The sequence below is a fragment of the Accipiter gentilis genome, chromosome 26 (genome assembly GCF_929443795.1).
Source record: "Accipiter gentilis chromosome 26, bAccGen1.1, whole genome shotgun sequence".
NCBI lineage: Eukaryota > Metazoa > Chordata > Aves > Accipitriformes > Accipitridae > Astur > Astur gentilis.
Genome location: NC_064905.1, coordinates 1541176 through 1561252, shown reverse-complemented (window position 1 = coordinate 1561252; position 20077 = coordinate 1541176). Strand labels below are relative to the sequence as shown.

General features: G+C 54.3%; 1 protein-coding gene across 9 annotated transcripts in view; it reads right to left on the bottom strand.

The window, feature by feature from the left end:
* LOC126051050 (protocadherin gamma-C5-like) overlaps positions 1-20077 on the bottom strand; it is a 147764-nt gene that overhangs the window by 120297 nt on the left and 7390 nt on the right. For 2 of the 9 annotated variants that reach the window (XM_049829743.1, XM_049829742.1), the window contains exon 1: positions 4926-5059. The exons of 3 other annotated variants lie outside the window; for them this stretch is intronic. Coding sequence is in view for 2 of the 6 variants with exons in the window: in XM_049829738.1 (XP_049685695.1) it covers positions 3725-4867 (1143 nt within the window). In the remaining 4 variants the exon portion in view is untranslated. Of the gene's footprint in view, positions 1-3724; positions 4868-4925; positions 5073-10407; positions 11679-20077 lie in introns of those variants that run through there. 4 more of the 9 variants (XM_049829744.1, XM_049829738.1, XM_049829724.1 and 1 more) reach the window with 4 other exon arrangements.

The window sequence follows — 20077 nt, the reverse complement described above, 5'->3', positions numbered from 1 at the left end:
TTCTTATTTCCCATTTTCCTACCCTGACTTTAACTAGCAATACATTAAATTCATTTCCTTGAGTCAAGTCTGGCTTGTCCCTGATGGTAATTGCTCAGTGACCTCCCTGTCCTTACCTCACCCCATGAGCCTTTCATCATATTTTCCCTCCACAGTTCAGTTGAGGGCAGACAGCGAAAAAGCAGCTTGGTGGGCACCTGACGGCGTTCCAAGGCTAACCCACCACATCTTGGCAGCTCTAAAACTTCAAGGGATGGATGGAAACTACTTGCCCACCCTGACAACCTGTCAGTCTTTTCACCTTTTAGTGTTTTAAGGATTACCAGCCAAAGTGAGGCCCAGCTTCAGAACTGGACAAAGAAAGAAGGCATCAATGGGAACCTGACAGGAGTGGAAGAATCGTAGTTTCACATTTCAGATTGTGTCAGCTGTAGTAGGTACACAGAAAAGGGAACCACCTGCTAACAGGTACACGGGAGGCTCACACAGGCTCTCCCACCATAGACCATAGCAGTATTACCACTAATAGTTTCTTTGGACGATAAAAAAGGGGAAAGACTTGGAACCACAACTGTGGGCCTCATCTAACAACTAGGACAAACTTTTAAACCTACCCTTTAGCAATTCCACACTACATCACAGCAAAGTCTTCCAGCTGCCCTGTCTCTGTACAGGCAGAACTTCAACCTGCCAAAACAGCACGCAACAGGAAAGCCACCTCTGCAGACAGATACCATCGCAAGAAATGCAAACATGTCATCTCAGAATCCAAGCATTGCAACATGGACAAATGCAAAGAGAACTTTCTGCTCATCCCATACAATTTGATTAAGCATTAAAAGTTCTAAAGGCCATGAGTGACACGGAAATCATTAAAAGATACAGTCCTCAGAGTCTCAGCTTAAAGGCAATGTCATCCTTCTTCAACACATGGGCAACTTGGAAGATCCGTCACACTACCACACTACTGCAAAGTTTACATCTATGCTTCATAACCGCCATTCCCAGGAAGCATCATACAACAGGAAAGCACACTGATGAACACAAAGCTTGGACAGCTGGAGTCCAGGCAAGGCAATATCCAAAAAATAAGACGCCTTCAGGCTCAGTTTCAGAACACGCACAATAAACCCTGGGAAACGACACACCACCTGCCATGTCTCCACCACTACCTCCTCACACACAGCACCCTCTCAAGACTCTCCTCAAACCCTTCACAGGTTGCATGGTTGTCCTTGACCTTCATCATTTGCAGATAGACTCCACCCAAAGAAATGCTGCACAGACAACTTCTCCATACCAGGGAGAATATTTGACATCTCAGCATGTACATGTGAAAAGCAAGAGCATTTCTTCCAGTAGTATTTTAAGGCAACATATTTACTAAAGTCTCCCTCTCTTCACAGCTGTAAACATGAAAGGCACTTAGGGGACAGTCAGCCAAATGGAACACATGTGGTCTTCCACACATTCTCAGACACAAAGGCCCACCTCCACATCATTACAACGAGCAAGTTCGGAACTTAACACACACAGAAGGGAAGGGATGACAACATACTCTTCTAGATTATGGCATAACTCAGGTGTTTAGTAGATTACAAAACCAGGGAACGCTCCTCCCAAAGCTCCCTTTAGGGCACTTGCCATAAGTATAGAATTAAGCTGTTAGAAACATCTCCACAACGTGCAAGCACACAGGAGGAACGGCCCAGGGCTCCTGTGCAGCTGGAACAACGTGTCTGGCTTAGGCCAAACTTACTTGGGAAGCCAGAAATCACATTGCATGGTACTACAGATGGGCACCGAACAGGGAAAGGAGCAAACCAGATCTCTTGTGTCCTTCCACAGCCCCTCACAAACACCTCCCAAGACTCTCCTCTCCAAGCTGTTACAACTTGCCTGGTGTTCGTTGACCCTCATAGCTTGCAAGCACTTGTCATCAAAGGGCCAGAACCTGGACCATTTGTCCTCAACATGCACCACTACCATGCCACGGACCTCGCCGAGATTTCGCTATGTCTCCGTACAGAGAAGGAAGATACATTGCCCGCTCACTAGCCTTCTGGAAAGAAAACTTGGGGCTCTAAAATTAAAAGAGGAGCTGTCCTCCTTGAGAGGCTGGGTCAGTGAGCAGCGTGTAACACACCAGCGATGTGATAAAAGCAGCAAGCCCCGCTGAGAGGAAGCTCCAGCAGGCAACAGCAGCCTCCCGCTTCCCCTGCCTCCCGCAGCAACGGTCACGCTGAGCCGCCATCCCACGCTCACCTCCCGGGAGCACGAGGCGCCAGCGACCCGCGCGTGGCTGAGCGAAGCTTTGCCTTCCCGCTACCTCCACCTCCCGAGGCAGGAGACACAAGACGGGGGGGAAAGGGCGGAGAAGCAGCGGAGGGAAGCGTTATGCCGCGGAGAAGGGCTGGTGGGAGGAACTCACCGGGGCAGCGGCGGGGTCCGCGCGGCGGGCGCCGGCAGGGTCCTCCCCGAGCAGCGGCGCGGGCTCGTCGGGCGGCGGCCGGGCCGGGAGGGTGTCGCAGCAGCTGCCGCCCGACAAGCGGAGCTGGCTCTTGCGCGAGTCGGCGGTGAGCGACACCTCGTGCGAGTAGGAGTGCAGGAAGGCGCGGACGCCGTCGATGCCCACGAAGTGCGAGGCCGGGACGCCGCGCAAGGCGCCGCTGCCCGCCGCCAGCAGCTGCGAGCGGCGCCAGCGCCGCAGGCGCAGCGCCAGCAGCAGCAGCAGGAAGGCGAGGAAGAGGCAGGACACGGCCGCCACGGCCACCACCAGCCACCGCGTCAGGCTGCCGGCCGGCTCGCCCGGCGCCGCCGCCGCCGCGCTGCCCAGCTCCGACAGCAGCTCGGCCACGCTCTCGGCCAGCACCACCGTCAGCGTGGCCGTGGCCGACAGCGCCGGCCGCCCGTGGTCCTTCACCACCACCACCAGGCTCTGCCGCGCCGCGTCGCGGGCCAGCGGGAAGCGCGCCGTCCGCACCTCGCCGCTGTGCAGCCCCACGCGGAACAGCCCCGGCTCCGTCGCCTTGGCCAGCTCGTACGACAGCCACGCGTTCTGCCCCGCGTCCGCGTCCACCGCCACCACCTTGGCCACCAGCGCCCCGGGCTCCGCCGAGCGCGGCGCCAGCTCCACGCCCGCCCAGCCCGCGCCCGGCGCCGGCGCCGGCGGCGGGTACAGCACCTGCGGCGCGTTGTCGTTCTCGTCCACGATCACGAGCCGCACCGACACGTTGCTGCTCAGCGCCGGCGCGCCGCCGTCCTCCGCCCGCACCCACAGCCCCACCTCGCGCACCTCCTCGTAGTCGAAGGAGCGCAGCGCGTACAGCGCGCCCGTCTCCGCCTGCACCGACACGTAGGACGAGAGCGGCGCGCCCCGCACCCGCCCCTCCGACAGCCGGTACCGCACGCGCGCGTTCTGCCCCCAGTCCGCGTCCGCCGCCCGCACCGTCAGCACCAGCGCGCCCGCCGCGTTGTTCTCGGGCAGCCGGGCGCTGTAGCGCGCCTCCGCGAACACCGGCGCGTTGTCGTTCACGTCCAGCACCCGCAGCGCCAGCACCGCGCTGCTCCACAGCGCCGGCGACCCGCCGTCCGCCGCCCGCACCGTCACGTTGTACTCCGCCACCTCCTCCCGGTCCAGATCCCTCGCCGTCACCACGCTGTAGTAGCTGCCCTGCGAGCTCCGCAGCCGGAACGGGACGCCCCCGTCGATCGAGCACCGCACCTCGCCGTTCGCCCCCGAGTCCCGGTCCTGCACGTGCAGCAGGGCCACCACCGTCCCCGGCGGCGCGTCCTCCGAGATCGCGCTCAGCGCCGACGACACTGTCAGTTCGGGCGCGTTGTCGTTGACGTCTGTCACCGTGATCGCGACTTTGGCCGTATCGAAAAGCTCTCCTCCGTCATGTGCCTGCACCTCCAGTTCATGTGAGGAGATTTCATCAAAATCCAAATCCTCCTTAAGCGATATTTGTCCTGTCACAGAGTCCAGATAAAAAAGATCCGACGAGCTTTCTGAAATTTTATGGAAACTGTATTTTAATTGCCCGTAGATGCCCTCATCGGCGTCGGTGGCCGTGACGGTGACGAGGGTGGAGCCCACGGGCACGTCCTCCGGCACACGCAGCGTGTACTCCGCCTGGCTGAACACGGGCGCGTTGTCGTTCGCGTCCAGCACCGCCACGCGGATCCGCGCCGTGCCCGTCCGCGCCGGCTCTCCGCCGTCGCTCGCCCTCAGCACCAGCTCGTGAAACGCCGCCTCCTCCCGGTCCAGCGCCTTCGCCAGCACCAGCTCGGGACGCTGCTCCCCGCCGGGACCCGCCTGCACGGCCAGCGAGAAGTGCTCGTCGCCGCTCAGCTCGTAGCTCTGCAGCGAATTCCGTCCCGAGTCCGGGTCGTGGGCCTCGGCCACGGGAAACCGCGATCCAGGGGCTGTCGTTTCGCTCATTCTCAGTTCCTTTTCTGCCTCTCGGAAGCTGGGCGCGTTATCGTTAATGTCCGTGATTTCCACTTCGATTTCGGAAAACTTCATTTCCCCCTCCACTATCACCTCACAGCGGAGCACGCATTTCTCCACCAGCCGGCACAGCTGCTCTCTGTCTATCCGCTCCGCCGTCACCAAATGTCCCGTCTTCTCGTGCAGAGCGAAATACTGCGTCCTACCTCTGTCTAGGATACGGACGCCGCGTTCGCGGAGCGCCGGCAGCTCCAGCCCCAGGTCCTTGGCCACGTCGCCCACGAACGAGCCCTTCGGCATCTCCTCGGGAACCGAGTAGTGCAGCTGCCCCCACGCCGCCTCCCACGCCGCCACCAGGACGCACCACAGCAGGGCTCGCTCCCGCCGGCCCCAGCGCCTCCCCGCCGCGCACATCTCCGCCGCGGCCACGCACCGCCGCCGCACGCTCTTCCCAGGCGCTTCCCGCTCGGACTCCGCTTCCCTCTCAGGCTCCGGCCCCGGCTCGCCGCTCCCGGCCGCTGCCGCCGGCCCCTCCGCCTCGCTGCAGCACGGCTCCGCACCGCGGGGACGCTCGCAGACCGCCCGGCCGCCGAGCCAGCCAGCGAGCGAGCGAGCGAGCGAGCGAGCCGGGCCGCAGCGGGCGGGGCTGCCGGCAGCGCTCCGGCCTTCCTCTCGCTCCTCCTCGGTCAACAGCGGCGCCCGCAGCCTCCTCCCGGCACTGCAGGCACCCAGCGCTGCCGAGCGCTGCCCGCCCTGCCTTTCTCGCGGGCAGCGGGCGGGGACGGCACCGTCGCCACGGGGACAGCGGGGCCCGTCAAGCGGTCATCTCCTGCGCTGCCTTTTAACCAGACCATCTCTCCTTCCACCCGCGAGGCGATCACGACCAGGAGGAAGGCAGCGGCCTCCCGTCGCCGTGCTGTTCCGACCGCACGGGAAAAATCACTTGCTAACGCCGAGACATGCCAAGTAAAATATCGTCTCTTCGTCTCACATGCACGTGATTACGAGCCTCATCCCATTAGCCCGAAGGCACAATCACCAACCGCAATATGCGTAGCGGTCATGCCTGAATGACTGGTACAGGGAGAGCAAGAGGAAACAGGCTCTGAAACACAACCCGGGATATTCAGACACACCCCCCGCCCCCCGCCGTGAACCAGAGTTAGGAACCCCAGCGGCAGGAACTTTGCATTAAATACCTCCGTTCCTAAGGAACACGCTTGGAATTAACTACGCCACGACCATTGACTGAGATTAGGCATTTAAAGGCTAAGGCGTGGGTGAAGCACGCACATGGAGCCATTTGGAAAGAAAGAGGACTTATAGGCTCGCAAGGAACCCCAATTCAGTATGAAGAAGAAATAGCGAAACTTTTACAGGCATTTCTTCTACCCAAGGAAGTTCCAATAACACATTGTAAAGCCCATCACAGTGGGAACAGTGAAATGATAAAGGGAAATCGAAAAGCACACCAAGTGGCAAAAGAAGCAGCTCTCAAAGAGTCTACAGTTGAAGGAGGCTTAATTCCAGCATCTCGTTTAGAACCATCACCTCCAAAATATACTGAGAGAGAAGATTAATTGCCAGAACAATTAGATTGTTCTAAGAATGATCAGGGATGGCGGGTGACACCTTTAAAGCAACTGCTACTTTCTGACAGGACGATGGAAAGCCTACTTAAAAGAGTGCATCGCGAAACACATTCAAGAGCAAATGCATTGGTATTGACTGCCAAAAAGATAGCTTGAAGGGCCAAAAATGCAAAATCTGACAGACATAATAGTTAAGAGACGTGCTATTTGTTGTGCTAATCACCCAAAAAATTACCAAGAGGGTTACAGGAGAAGTTGTGAAACAAGGAATAACTCCTGGCGAATACTGGCAAATAGATGTTATGTCACTACCACGGTGTAATTCATACAGATATTTCTTGATGATAGTAGATAACTTTTTTGATTGGCCAAAGACGTGCAAAGAAGGCTAGAGAAATAATTAAGGCCTTATCAAAAGAAATTATCCCTAGGTTTGATATTCCAGAAGGTCTTTCTTCTGACAATGGAGCTTTTTGTTTATGTCAGAAAAAGGTAAGGAATTGTGGTCTGCTAAATGAACCTTGAAGAACCACCTGTAATTGCCAAGACAGAGTAAGAAGTAGGTAAGAGGCAATTCCTACAGGGGGAGATCGCAACCACCGACTCGTTCACCAGCTACTCAAATGAGACCACCTACTCAAAAGAAGACCATGAAGGAAGAATACCGAGTCTGCGCACTAATTTACATGACAGGCGAAGAAGAAAGAACCAATCCTTAAGGGAAATAATAGTCAATATGTATTACGTAATTAGATAAACGTGGGGAGTTTTGATACAAAGGTGTGCTGTCTTGAGACAGGCACCCGTTCATGCGCATCCACGAAATTACTTTAAAAATACCTCGACTCTGTCTGGTATTGGATTGCGGGCCGGGTAAACGAACCCCGTTTGTGGGACAACAATAAGGAACACGCTGGAAACTAACTACATCACCACCATTGGCTGAGATTAGACATTCAAAGGCCCAAGAAGGTGGGGTCAATCAACTGAGAATCTAAGTCCATACCACAAGCTCTTAACACGACTTTCTGTATACGTCGTGCTTGAATGACTGCTACAAGGAGAGCAAGAGAAAAGAGGCTCTGAAATACAAAACGTGATAGTCGGACACACATACCACACATCCCCGGAGAAGCAAGTATATCAGGCTCATGAACCCACGATTCAGGAACTTTCCTTGAAATACTCCCCTTCATACCGCCCATTCTGTGGCCCACCCTAGGAAAATGGAGGGTGACTGCAGCCATACGACACCTTTGCGTTGCTCCCAATTTTTCTTCTGCGCCTATTTTCCCACTAGTCGTCCAGTCCCGACAGTATTTCAGAACGGGATGAGAGCAATGGAGTGCTTTAGTGAAGTCACTGAGCTAATGGCTACATCGTTCAACTGTTGGAAGACCTACAGAGGCAGCTAATACCGAAACAGGAAATTTAACGGACTTGAATGGGTGATTTCCCATTAGGCCACATAAATTAAGGGTCTGCATACTTCATAGGCATTTACACCTAAACAATTAATTCGATAACGTGAAGGAATCGGCTAGGAGGGGGCGATGACGACCAGAAAGAAATGACACGCCTCCCGTTGTTGTGTTATTTCTACCGCGGGGAAAAACGTTTTTGTTACCGTTATACAATATAAAGTGCTCTTAATATTCCGTGCAGCTGATTACGAGTCTTGGCCCGTTAGTTCAAAAGCACAATCTGCACCACCAGTTGCACAGCAATGAGCAGCAGTCGTGCTTGCACGACTTTCCCCTCACCCTTTCTGCATATCAAAAGTGTGTCACACTGGAACGCCACCAGCCACATTAGTTTCCCAAACCCCCAGCCATAGCACAAGGCAGCAATGAAGATCCCCGCTCCCAAGGAGTCCTCCTCAGGGACGGCCCTTGGCTCTCGACTTCGTTGCTTTTGGGCTGCACATCGGAGGTCGCTCTCAATCAGCCTCCATTTCGCCCCACTTTGTTTTTGGGGTTTCTTTTCTTTTGCTTTTACAGCCTTACTCGGTACAGGCCGTGCTTACAGTTTGGACTTGCTGCTCCACTGGAGAGTAACTCAGCAGCAGGCAGCGATGCACATGCCCCCTCTGTTCGGGGGTCCGTCACAAAAAGAAAACAACTAGCACATAGCACAGCCTTAGCCTTGGCCCTTTCATTCGTTCGTGGAAAGAGAGCGCGTCAGCAGGCGCCCAAGCGGCCGAAGGACGAGCAAGAGCCCAGTCCCCTCGGCGTGAGGTTAGGAAAGGCTCAGAGACAAGGACTGCGCGGGCTTACAGACCTGCGGGGCCTCGGCGTCCGCGGGCGGCTCTCCCGCGCCGGCGCTGCTGGTCGGGCTCCGCTTCCCGCAGGGCTCCGCGCCGAGAAGCTCCTCCGCGGCCAGGCTGGGCAGCGGCGGCGGCAGCCAAGCGCCCTCGGCGACGGCGCGGCCCGGCGCCACGCACAGGTTGTAGGAGTAGGGCAAGGTGCCCTCGCAGAAGTCGGCCGGGAAGGCGGCGCCGGCCACGGAGAAGCGCTGCGCGCCCAGGCAGCGCAGGACGGCGGGCGGCCCGGCCCGGCGCACCCGCGCCAGCACGGCCAGCGCCACGCTCAGCAGGAAGAGGGCGGAGAGGAGCGCCAGCGCCAGCACCAGGTAGAACTGCAGCTCCGCCGGCGAGTCGGCGCCCGCCGCCCGCTCGCTCAGCTCCGGCAGCGCCTCCTGCAAGCTCTCGGCCAGCACCACGTGCAGCGTGGCCGTGGCCGACAGCGCCGGCTGCCCGTGGTCCTTCACCACGGCCACCAGCCGCTGCTTCGCCGCGTCCCTCTCCGACACGGCCCGCGCCGTCCGCACCTCGCCGCTGTGCAGCCCCACGCGGAACAGCGCCGGCTCCGGCGCCTGCACCAGCTCGTACGACAGCCACGCGTTGCGCCCCGCGTCCGCGTCCACCGCCACCACCTTGGCCACCAGGTACCCGGCCTCGGCCGACCGCGGCACCACCTCGAACGGGGCCGGGGCCGGGGCCGCGCCCGTCCCCGCGCCCGCCCCCGCGCCCGCCGCCGGCCACAGCACCCGCGGCGCGTTGTCGTTGCGGTCCAGCACGAAGACGCGCACCGTCGCCGTCGAGCTCCGCGCCGGCGCCCCGCCGTCCTGCGCCCGCACCGCCACCGCGAACTCGCGGCACTGCTCGTAGTCGAAGGAGCGCTGCGCGTACACCGCGCCGCTCCGCGCCTCCACCGACACGTACGGCGCCGCGCCCGCGCTGCCGCCCGCCAGCCAGTAGCTGACGCGCCCGTTGGCGCCCGCGTCCGCGTCCCGCGCGCGCACGCGCAGCACCGGCGCGCCCGCCGCGTTGTTCTCCGCCACGTAGGCGCTGTAGGCGGCCTCCTCGAACACCGGCGCGTTGTCGTTCACGTCCGACACCTCCAGCACCAGCGCCGCGCGGCTCGAGAGCGCCGGGCTGCCCCGGTCCCTGGCCACCACCGCCACCCGGTGCTCGGCCGCCTGCTCGCGGTCCAGCGCGCTCGCCGTCACCACCTTGTACGAGCCGCCCGACGACGCCACGATCGACAGCGGCGCCTCGCCCGACAGCTCGCACGACACCTGACCGTTCTCCCCGGAGTCCCGGTCCCGCACTTTCACCAGGGCCACCACCGTGCCGGCCGGCGCGTCCTCGGGCACCGGGCTCGACACCGACAACACCGTGATTTCGGGCGCGTTGTCGTTCTCGTCCGTGATGTCTATCTGCACTTCGCAATGCGACACCAGACCGCCCCCGTCCCTCGCCTCCAGGGCGAAGCTGTATTTGCTCTTCTCCTCGAAATCGAGGGGCCCCGCCGTCCTGACCTCGCCGCTGTCGCTGTCAACACTGAACAACGCGCGGACGCCGTCCGGCACATTGCCGAAGGAGTAGGAGACACGCCCGTTGGAGCCCGCGTCTGCATCCGTGGCCCGCACCCGCAGCACCAGCGTCCCCGCTGGAAGGTTCTCCCGCACTCGCGACTCGTAGGCGCTTTTATTGAACACGGGAGCGTTGTCGTTGAGGTCCGTCACGTTGACGTGAACCTGGACAGTCCCGGACCTCACGGGGTCCCCGCCATCCACCGCCGTCAGCACCAGCTGAAAGGAACTCTGCTTCTCCCGGTCCAGCGCTCTCTCCAGCACTAATTCCGGCTGCCTGCTTCCACCCGGGCTCTCCTTCACTGCCAGGGTGAAGGACGGGTTGCTGGTGAACTGGTAAGTCAGCAGCGCGTTGCTGCCGATGTCCACGTCTCGAGCCATCTCCAGCGGAAAACGCGCCCCGGGAAGCGTCCATTCACCGATCTCTATGTCCAAAGCAGCCTTGCTGAAGGCTGGGGCGTTGTCGTTGATGTCCAGGATGGCCACCTCGACGTGGAAAACGTTGAGCGGGTTCTGCACCAGCGCCTCGAAGCTGACGGAGCAGGACGCCGCCTCGCCGCACATCTCCTCCCGGTCCAGCCTCTCGCTCACGTAGAGGTTCCCGCTCTCCCCGCTCACGCCGAAGTACTGCTTCTCGGCGCTGAGCCGCAGCTGGCGTGCCGGCAGGTCGGCCGGGCTCAGCCCCAGGTCCCGCGCCAGCGGCCCCACCAGCGAGCCTCTGCCCAGCTCCTCGGGGATGGCGTAGCGGACCCGCTCCGGCGCCGCCCGGCAGCACAAGCCCAGCAGCAAAGCGGGCAGCAGCACTCGCCCGCCTGCTCGCCGGCCGCTCTGCCTCTGCCTCTGCCTGCCCGCCATTCTGGGCAGCGCTCGCCGCGCTCCTCCCTCCTGCCGCTGCCCTGCGTCCCTTGCAGCCACGCTCCGCAGCGAGCGCAGGGCCCGCCGGAGGCCAGCGATCTCGGCGCCGGCTCGGACGCCGCTGCTCCCCGCGCCGCGCCGCCTCTCGCCTCTGCTGCCCGTGCCGCTGCCGCTCCGGCCGGCGCCGTGCGAGCGAGCAGCCTGCGGGGGCAGGACGCTGCGGCGGCTGCGGCTGCGGCTGGGCTCCGGCTGCGGCTCCAGCGCCGCTCCGCCTCGGCCAACAGCGGCACCCGGAGGCGCCGCGACGCCACCGCAGCCGGCTGATGGCCGCGCTCGCTCACGGCGGCCCGGGCTTTCGATCTGTACGCGTCAAGCTTGGCGGTCTCTCTTTTAATACAAAAGGACACTCAGAGGCACGGACGTCATGCTTAGCAGCAACGCTAGCCATTATAATACAACCGTCGTCTCCTACTCAAGACGGATTTTGAGGCCGCAGTAGACTTTTAAAGTAGTGATACACTCTGTCATGTACCTTTACGTCTTCTGGCGTGAGTCGGTATGAAAACTAAGAGGGAAATGTCTGCGACAGAGCAATAAAGAAGTTTTGTCATGCATGTTTTCAGCCTTTCCTGATGTTTCATCTCCCTGCACACGTGTTTCTCTGAAGCCCACGCGAAAAGGGTGAATTTCATTTTATTCTGAAATGCTCAGGATTGATTCTGATTTAGAACAGCAGTTAACACTGACGGAGAGATGTGAAGCCTAAAGGTAGTGGACCTGAACTCAGACCGATGTCACTGTACATGCCTGGCAGAGAAGAACATCGCGCAGAACCGTGTAGGCTCTTTGCCCTGTGCACATCCTGATGCTGACTCCTCTTCCATCCAGAAAAACCTTCAGTGCTCTTGCTGGAAATGCCAAAGTCTGAGGCCTGTCATGAGGCTTGAGTTTGCATTTTTCTCTCTCTGTGATTTTGGGAGCTTCTAGGCAAAAGTCCCACCATCTGGCCAGCCCATGCAAGGACTGCCTGATCAGCTGAAAGCTTGTTGATGATTTCTGGTGATTAATATACAAAACCAAAACCTCCATCTGACCTCATTGGGGCAGGTACTTCAGTGCTGTGATTTGCAGTTGCTTTGCCAAAAGTCACTAAAGCCTCAAGGTGAAAGCTAGGCAAGTTGCAGTGATTTAGAAGGGTTTGCTAGGCCTCCTTTGCCTTTACTGCGTGGCATGCCTTTACTAGGCACCACGTGTTCCTTTAATGAGAACAACAAAACTCAGCAGCACTTAATTAAACCAAAGAAGCCAAAAGAAGTTCCTCTCACTAAGCAAGATGGGGCAGGTGATTTCCTACTGTGACACATGCAGGCCTGTGCAGGCTAGGAAATCACACAGAGGGATACGTAGCCTTGTAGTCCTCAGAGACATAAGAACAAGCCACAGGTAGGTGGGATTGGCCAGCAGTACTCTACACCAGTCTGTAGCACCTTGCTGAGTAGCCAGCTTGCCAGAGGGGGATCAGAGGTGACTGCTGCTGTGCAATAATGCTCATTGATCTTCATTAGTGCTTGTTATCCACTTGGAGTAAGTGATGGGTAGGGGGGTGTGCAAGTGTTCTCCACGAGTTCCTTCTTGCAAAGCAGCAGCTCAAATCTCTCAGCCATTTCTGATGATTAATAAACAAACCCAAACACTCTGACTTGCTCCACCGAGATAAGTATTTGACTACTGGAATGTACAGAGGCTTGGCCGCAACTCTGCCTTGAAAATTCATCTCCCAGAGCACCTGGAAGTGACTGAGGTCTGAACCCACAAGCAAAGCCCTGAAGTTTTACTTTGGACTACATAGCAGGGATGTCGCTTTTGGAAATCCGTCAGTCCTTGTGACTTTTTCTAATGTGTAAAAGCTTTATCAAAGGTCTTTATCTAGGTATAAGGGCATGTGAGATACTCAGTTTTCACTTCTGTTTCATTTTCCTCACACAGAAAAGACTTGTCTTCACGTGGTTCTCCAGGGAAGTCAGTGTTTGCTGCAAAACAACACTCAGTTCCAACTGCAAAAGAACAATCCACAAGTGGAAAACATGAAGCATGACCTTCTGGGAAACAAAGCCTGAAGGCAGATCAAAGGATGGGAAAATGTAATTACCACTTTGATGAAACTCTCCATCAAAACGTTACAGGGAGAAATACATGGATAGAGGAGGTTTCACACAGGAATCACAAGTTGTTCTACCCCTACGTCTTTGTTCTCATTTCTCTCCAACTCCACGCAACTTGCAGGTTAGCTTCTGACCCTCATAATTGGCACACACATGTCATGAGAGGTTAATGCATCAAGATCATACCAGGAAAGGACATACATCTGTCTGCTCACCAGCATTCTCAGAAGAAACATAAGTATTCAAAAGCACACAAGAGTTAACACGGCCAAACTAAAAGACAAGCCATCATCCAACAGAGACTGGGTCATCAAACTCTTTTCTTAGGAGAAATCTCTTTTCCTCTTTTATCACACACACTGTTCCACAGAGATGCGACTTCTTCAAAGGTCATGCTTACATCTATTCACGATTAACAAAACCAGAACACAAATGTGCCCCCCTTACATCTCCTGCTTTCCACACCAGATGTAACATGAGCAAGGGGCACTATCACACAACGCATTGCTAAAAGAAAATATGCCACTACTTATAACTAAACCTACATACATAGAACACCAGGGGGCAGGGAGGGGGCAATAAAAGGAAAAAAAAAAAAATCAGGCAAGCAATGCAGGGAGCCATTAAAAGTACTGTCAGAGAAACTCACCAGGAAGATGTCTCGGTCTTCACTGTGGGCATGGAAATTCATCCCCCAGAGCACCTGGGAGCTGTTGCATTCTTAAGCTGCACGTGCAAGCCTAAAGTCTTACCCTGGACTGCAGAGTACAGGGTGATCCTTTGATGAAAAACTCATCACCTCTCATCATTTTTTCTAATCTCTGGCCTGCTCGTCTCCCACAAATCTGAAGCCCTAAGCGAAAACACCTAATCAGAGGCCACTTTCTCAAACTAAGTCTTCTGAGAAAGTATAACAGATTCTCTTTTAGCTTCTGCTTTCTTTTTCTCATACATAAAAATCTATCTTCCAGTGGTTGATAGCTTGCCAGGAGAAGTAAGGATTTGCTGCAAAACAACACTCGAAGTCTACAAAGATAAAGAACTATCCAGAAATGGGGCAAAATGAACCCTGATCTTCCAGGAAACAAAGGCATGAAAGACAGTGTAATTACAACTATGAGGAAACTCTACATTGCAGATGTTACAGGGAGATACAGATGGATAAAGGAGGTTTCAGAAAGGATCTAACCATGCATCATGGTTATTCAGGGAAAATTATTGTACAAACGCTTTACTGCTGGAGGACTGTCGTTGCCTTTCAGGACGATGGAACCAGGATCACCGCATGAATGGCAGGGGCCTTGGCACCAGGCATGAAATGAAACCATTGCTCAGCCAAAGCCACATTGACCTACCAATTTTCCTGCTTGGGAGCCAGCCTGCTGGCTTTGTGTTCGCAACCTCTATTAGCACCATGGGCAAATCCAAGGTTTGGCCATGTATCAGCCACAGGCAAAAGAGCGTTTCACTAGGCAACACTGTACAGAAACAGAAGTCTATCCAAGTGTTTGTTTTGGCAGCTCTAAACCTTCAAGGTATGGATGGACAAAATCCTGTATTTATGACATAGCAACTACAGCCCTCCAGGGAAATTATTTCTACCCTCAGCTGTACATCAACATCTCCCTTCACCTTCACCTCGATAGGCAAGGAAGGGGTTACCTCCAAGGATGGAATGAACAGTGAGAAATAGCTGCAGCAAGAACACAGAGAACTCATGCCTGGAGAAAATTAATCCATCCCACTAATCCTGCCATTTCTGTAGCAGCCTTCCTCCAAAAGGTGGGTGGGCAGACAGGGAGACTCCTTTCTTTCTTTACACAGAACAAACTCTCATTTCTCTATGTTTGGGACTGCACACTCATTCCCTTTCGGACTTCCATTATAAAACCAGCAATAACCAACAGCTATGTGTCCAATGCTATCAATTGGGTCCAAGTGCATCCCAATGGGAAAAAGCATTGAGAAAGGAAAACAAGCTCTGCAACACAAAGCTGGCCATGTCACAGAGTCTGTTATGCAGAGTCAGGTGATTTCAGTAGAGATCATAAGGTTTCAGGAATGCCAGTTTTAGTTTCTACCATTTCACTCAGCACAGAGTCAACTTGCTGCTCTGAATGGACGGTGGTTACGCTGTTCCTTCTCTTGTTCCTTCATGGAGACACAGATCAGCACTTCCCTTCCACGTCACCCAGGGAAACCCAGGGGAAAGAGGACAGAGGTTCAGAAAGGCTCGAGGTTCAGAAAGGCTCAAGGAAAACAGTGAGAGAGCGTGGGCTTATAGACATGTGGCCCCTCAGTGTCCATGGGCAGCTCTTCTGTGCTGGTGCTGGAGCTCAGGCTCTACTTCCCACAGGTGTCCCCACCAAAAAAGTCCTCTGCTAGCAGGAGGACCATCATCGTTCTACAGGCACAGTTATTGCGCTGTCCTGACTTCAGCTGGGATAGAGTTAATTTTCGTTCTAGTAGCAGATAACACTGTTATGGTTCGGATTTTGTATGAAAAGACTGTTGAGAACACACTGATGTTTTCATTGGTTGCTAAGTAGTGTTTAGACCAAGCCAAGGATTTTTCAGCTTCTCATGCCCAGCCAGCATGAAGGCTGGCAGGGTACAAGAAGCTGGAAGGAGACACACAGCCAGGACAGCTGACCAAAGCTGGCCAAAGGGGTATTTCCCTACCATGTGACGACATGCCTAATATATAACGTGGGGGGAGTGGGGCTGAGGAGGGGATCGCTGCTTGGGAACTAACTGCCATTTTTATAATTGTTACTGTTATCATTATTAGTTTGTTCCTTTCTGTTCTGTTAAACTGTTCTTATCTCAATCCGTGAGTTTTCTCTTTTTTGACCCGATTCTCTTTCCCATCCCACTGGGTGGGGGGGAAGGGAGTGAGTGGCTGTGTGGTGCTTAGTTGCTGGCTGGGGTTAAACCACGACATGCGCAAACACTTCATTATCGTTGGAGGACTACCATTACCTTTCAGGACAGGGAAACCAGGATCACAGCATGGATGGCACAGGCCTTGGCACCAGCATGAAATCAAACCATCGCTTCCCTCATGTATGACAGATCCAGTTCCAGCTGGCTCCAAGATGGAGCCAGTACTGGCCAAGTTGAGCCAATCAGCAACAGTGGTAGCATCTCTATGATAACCTGTTTAAGAAGAGGTAAAACCTGCTGCGCAACAGCAGCTGGGAGAGAGGAGTGAGAACGTGTGAGAGAAGCAACGATGCAGACACCAAGGTCGGTGAAGAAGGAGGTGCTCCAGGTGCTGGAGCAGAGATTCCCCTGCAGCCTGTGACAAAGACCATGGTGATGCAGGTTGTCCCCCTGCAGCACATGGAGGTCCATGGTGGAGCAGATATCCACCCTGCAGCCCATGGAGGACCCAACGCTAGAGCAGGTGGATGTGCCCTGAAGGAGGCTGTGAGTCTGTGGAGAGCCCTTGCTGGAGCAGGCTCTTGGAAGGCCATGATGCTCTGTGGAGAGGATCGCAACTGGAGCAGGTCTTCTTGCAGCGCAGGACCTGTGACCCTTGCAGGTGACCTACGCTGGAGCAGTCCATTCTTGAAGGACTGCACCCCATGGAAAGGACCCACGCTGGAGCAGTTTATGAAGATCTGCAGCTTGTGGGAAGGACTTGGTTGGAGAAGTTGGTAAAGGACTGTCTCCCACGGGTGGGACCCCAGGCTGGAGCAGGGGAAGAACATGAAGACAAAGGAGTGGCAGAGACAGACCATGGTGAACTGACCACAACCCCCATTCCCTGTCCCCCGGCACCTCTCAGCGGGAGGAGGTAGACAAATTGGCAGTGAAGTAGAGCCTGGGAAGAAGGGAGGAGTGTGGGGAAGGTGGTTTACGTTTGTTCTTGTTTCTCATTATCCTACTCTGACTTTAACTGGCAATACATAAAATTAATTTCCCTGAAGTCAAGACGGGTTTGCCTGTGACAGTAAATGCTGAATCATCTCTCCCTGTCCTTATCTCGACCCATAAGCCTTTTGTCATATTTTCTCTCTACAGTCCAACTTCAGACCTGGGCAAAGAAACAAAGCAGGAATGGGAAACCACACAAGTGAAGGAATCATAGCTTAACATTTCAGATTACATCAACTGTAGTAGGTACACAGAAAAGGTAACTAGCTGCTAACAAGTCCACAGGAGGCTCAAACAGGAGCTGAAACCCAAAAACATAGCCACAGTTCCTCAGCGTAATTTCTTTGGATGATGGCACAGGCCTTGTCACCAGGCATGAAATCAAACCATTGCTCAGCCAAAGCCACAATGACCCACGAGTTTTAACTGGCTGGGAGCCAGCCTCCCACCCTCCTTGCTCTGCATTCACAGCCTTTAGTGGCACCATGGACAATATCCACTGTTTTGGCTACGTGGCTACCACAGGCAAAAGAACATTTAATTCAGTGACGTTGTAGGGAAACAGAAGTGTGCAACGTCTTTGTATTGGCACCTGACACCTTCAAGGTAGGGATGGAAACTGCTTCCTCAGCCCAACAACTCTAAGAGGTCTTTTCATGTTTTGAAGGTTCCCAGCCACAAGGAGGCCCAGCTTTAGACCTGTGCAACAAGCCAGGCAAGAATGGGAAACCTACACAAGTGAAGGAATCATAGCTTTATATTTCAGGTTATGTCCACTGTAGTAGGTGCACAACAAGGGTATCTAGTTGGGAAAAGTCCACAGGAGGCTCACACAGGAGCTCACACCAAAGAGCAAGCCACAGTTCCTCAAAGTAATTCCTTTGCACAATAAAGAAGGGGAAATGCATGGAACCACAACTGTGGGGCTCATCTAACAACTAGGACAAACTGAACTTTTACACCATCTTTCTATCTTTTCCACATTTCAAATTATACCACAGCAAACTTTTTAACTGGCCTGTATTGGGACTGAACTTTTACACCATCTTTCCATCTTTTACACATTTCGGATTATACTACACCAAACTTTTTCACCTGCCCTGTATTGCGACAGGCAGAATTTTTCACTGTGATCAAATATTATGCAACAGGAAAGCTACCTCTGCAGACAGACACCATTGAAAGAAAAGTTGCACATGCAACTTCTCCTTATCGAGAACACAGATGCCAACACAGACACATGCAAAGAGATTCCTCTGTTCATCGCACTGATGTCAGATGTAGAAAATTGTGCATTAGATTAGAAAATCCTGTTCTAAATCAAGTTAGTTAACCATTTTCAACTTCAAATAATTTTAGTAATACCTATGGAAATAGCCAAGGTCATTCTGACCCTCTCTGTTCTTTCCAGATTGATGATATATCCCCCCTGGCAGGAAAACAAACCATTGACCAGGCACAGAGCGACTTAGTGGTCAAAGGGAGGAGGCAATACCTCCCTAAATGGTGACCAAAGAACACCAGAGATCCTGACGCATGCGGAGAAGGCCTTTGATGTGTCGTGGTTATATAATCCTCTGCATCTGCATTAGATATTCTGAATATGTACGAGGTAGGAGTAGTTTAATAAATTATATGCAATAGTTGCTGAATGAAAGAGACACACCTGATGAATCTGGTGTGCTTGGATTGTGGAAAGTCCCCTGAGCAGCCAGGCCCCAACAAAAAGCAATGTATCTCCTGGGTGTGTGAGATTGGTCTATTGCACAGCGTGTAACGAATCTGCTTTTAGGACAACACCACTACTTTGAGGAAATGGAAAATGTTCTCAAGGGCATAAGCAACATGCAGCTCTGATACAGACTCAGTTGTCAAAGTACCAGCTCAAGGACACCATCGCTGCTTGGCAACTAACTGGGCATGGGATCGTGAGTGGTGAGCAATTGCACTGTGCATCACTTGGTTTGTAGAGTCCAATCCTTTTATTAGTATTGCCATTTTATTATTGTTACTGTTATCATTATTAGTTTGTTCCTTTCTGTTCTATTAAACTGTTCTTATCTCAAGCCATGAGTTTTCTCTTTTTTTCCCCGATTCTCTTTCCCATCCCACTTGGTGAGAGGGAAGGCTGGGGTTAAACCACGACATGCGCAAACACTTCATTATTGTTGGAGGACTACCATTACCTTTCAGGACAGGGAAACCAGGATCACAGCATGGATGGCACAGGGCTCGGCACCAGCCATGAAATCACACCATTGCCCAGACAAAGCCACAGTGACCCACCTATTTTCCTGGTTCAAAGGCAGCCTCTCACCCTCCTTGCTCTGCCTTCACAACTTGTAGTTGTACCATGGATAACATCCAACTTTTGGCCATATGTTGGCCACAGGTAGAAGCTCATTTCATTCAGCAACGTTTTAGGGCAACAGAAGTATATTAAAATCTTTGTGTTGTGTATTGGGTTTGCATGCCCAGGTTTTGGTAGCAGGGGGGTACAAGGGTAGCTTCTGTGAGAAGATGCCAGAAGCTTCCCTCATGTCGGACAGAGCCAGTTCCAACTGGCTCCAAGATGGACCCACCACTGGTCAAACTGAGCCAATCAGCAACACTGGTAGCACCTCTGTGATAACCTATTTAAGAAGAGGTAAAACCTGCTGCGCAGCAGCAGCTGGGAGAGAGGAGTGAGAGTATGTGAGAGAAACAACGATGCAGATTTCCACTCTGCAGCCCATGGAGGACCCCACACTGGAGCAGGCGGATGTGCCCCATAAGAGGCTTTGAGCCTGTGGAGAGCCCTTGCTGGAGCAGGCTCTTGGAAGGACATGGGGCCCCATGGGAAGGACTGCACACTGGAGCAGGTCTTCTGGCAGCGCAGGACCTGTGACCCTTGCAGGAGACCTATGCTGGAGCAGTCCATTCATGAAGGACTGCACCCCATGGAAAGACCCCACGCTGGAGCAGTTTATGAAGATCTGCAGCTTGTGGGAAGGACTTGGTTGGAGAAGTTTGTAAAGAACTGTCTCCCATGGGTGGGACCCCACGCTGGAGCAGGGGAAGAACATGAGGAGGAAGGAGTGGCAGAGACAAACCATGGTGAACTGGCCATAACCCCCATTCCCTGTCCCCCGGCACCTCTCAGGGGAAGGAGGTAGACAAATTGGCAGTGAAGTAGAGCCTGGGAAGAAGGGAGGAGTGTGGGGAAGGTGGTTTAAGTTTGTTCTTGTTTCTCATTATCCTACTCTGACTTTAACTGG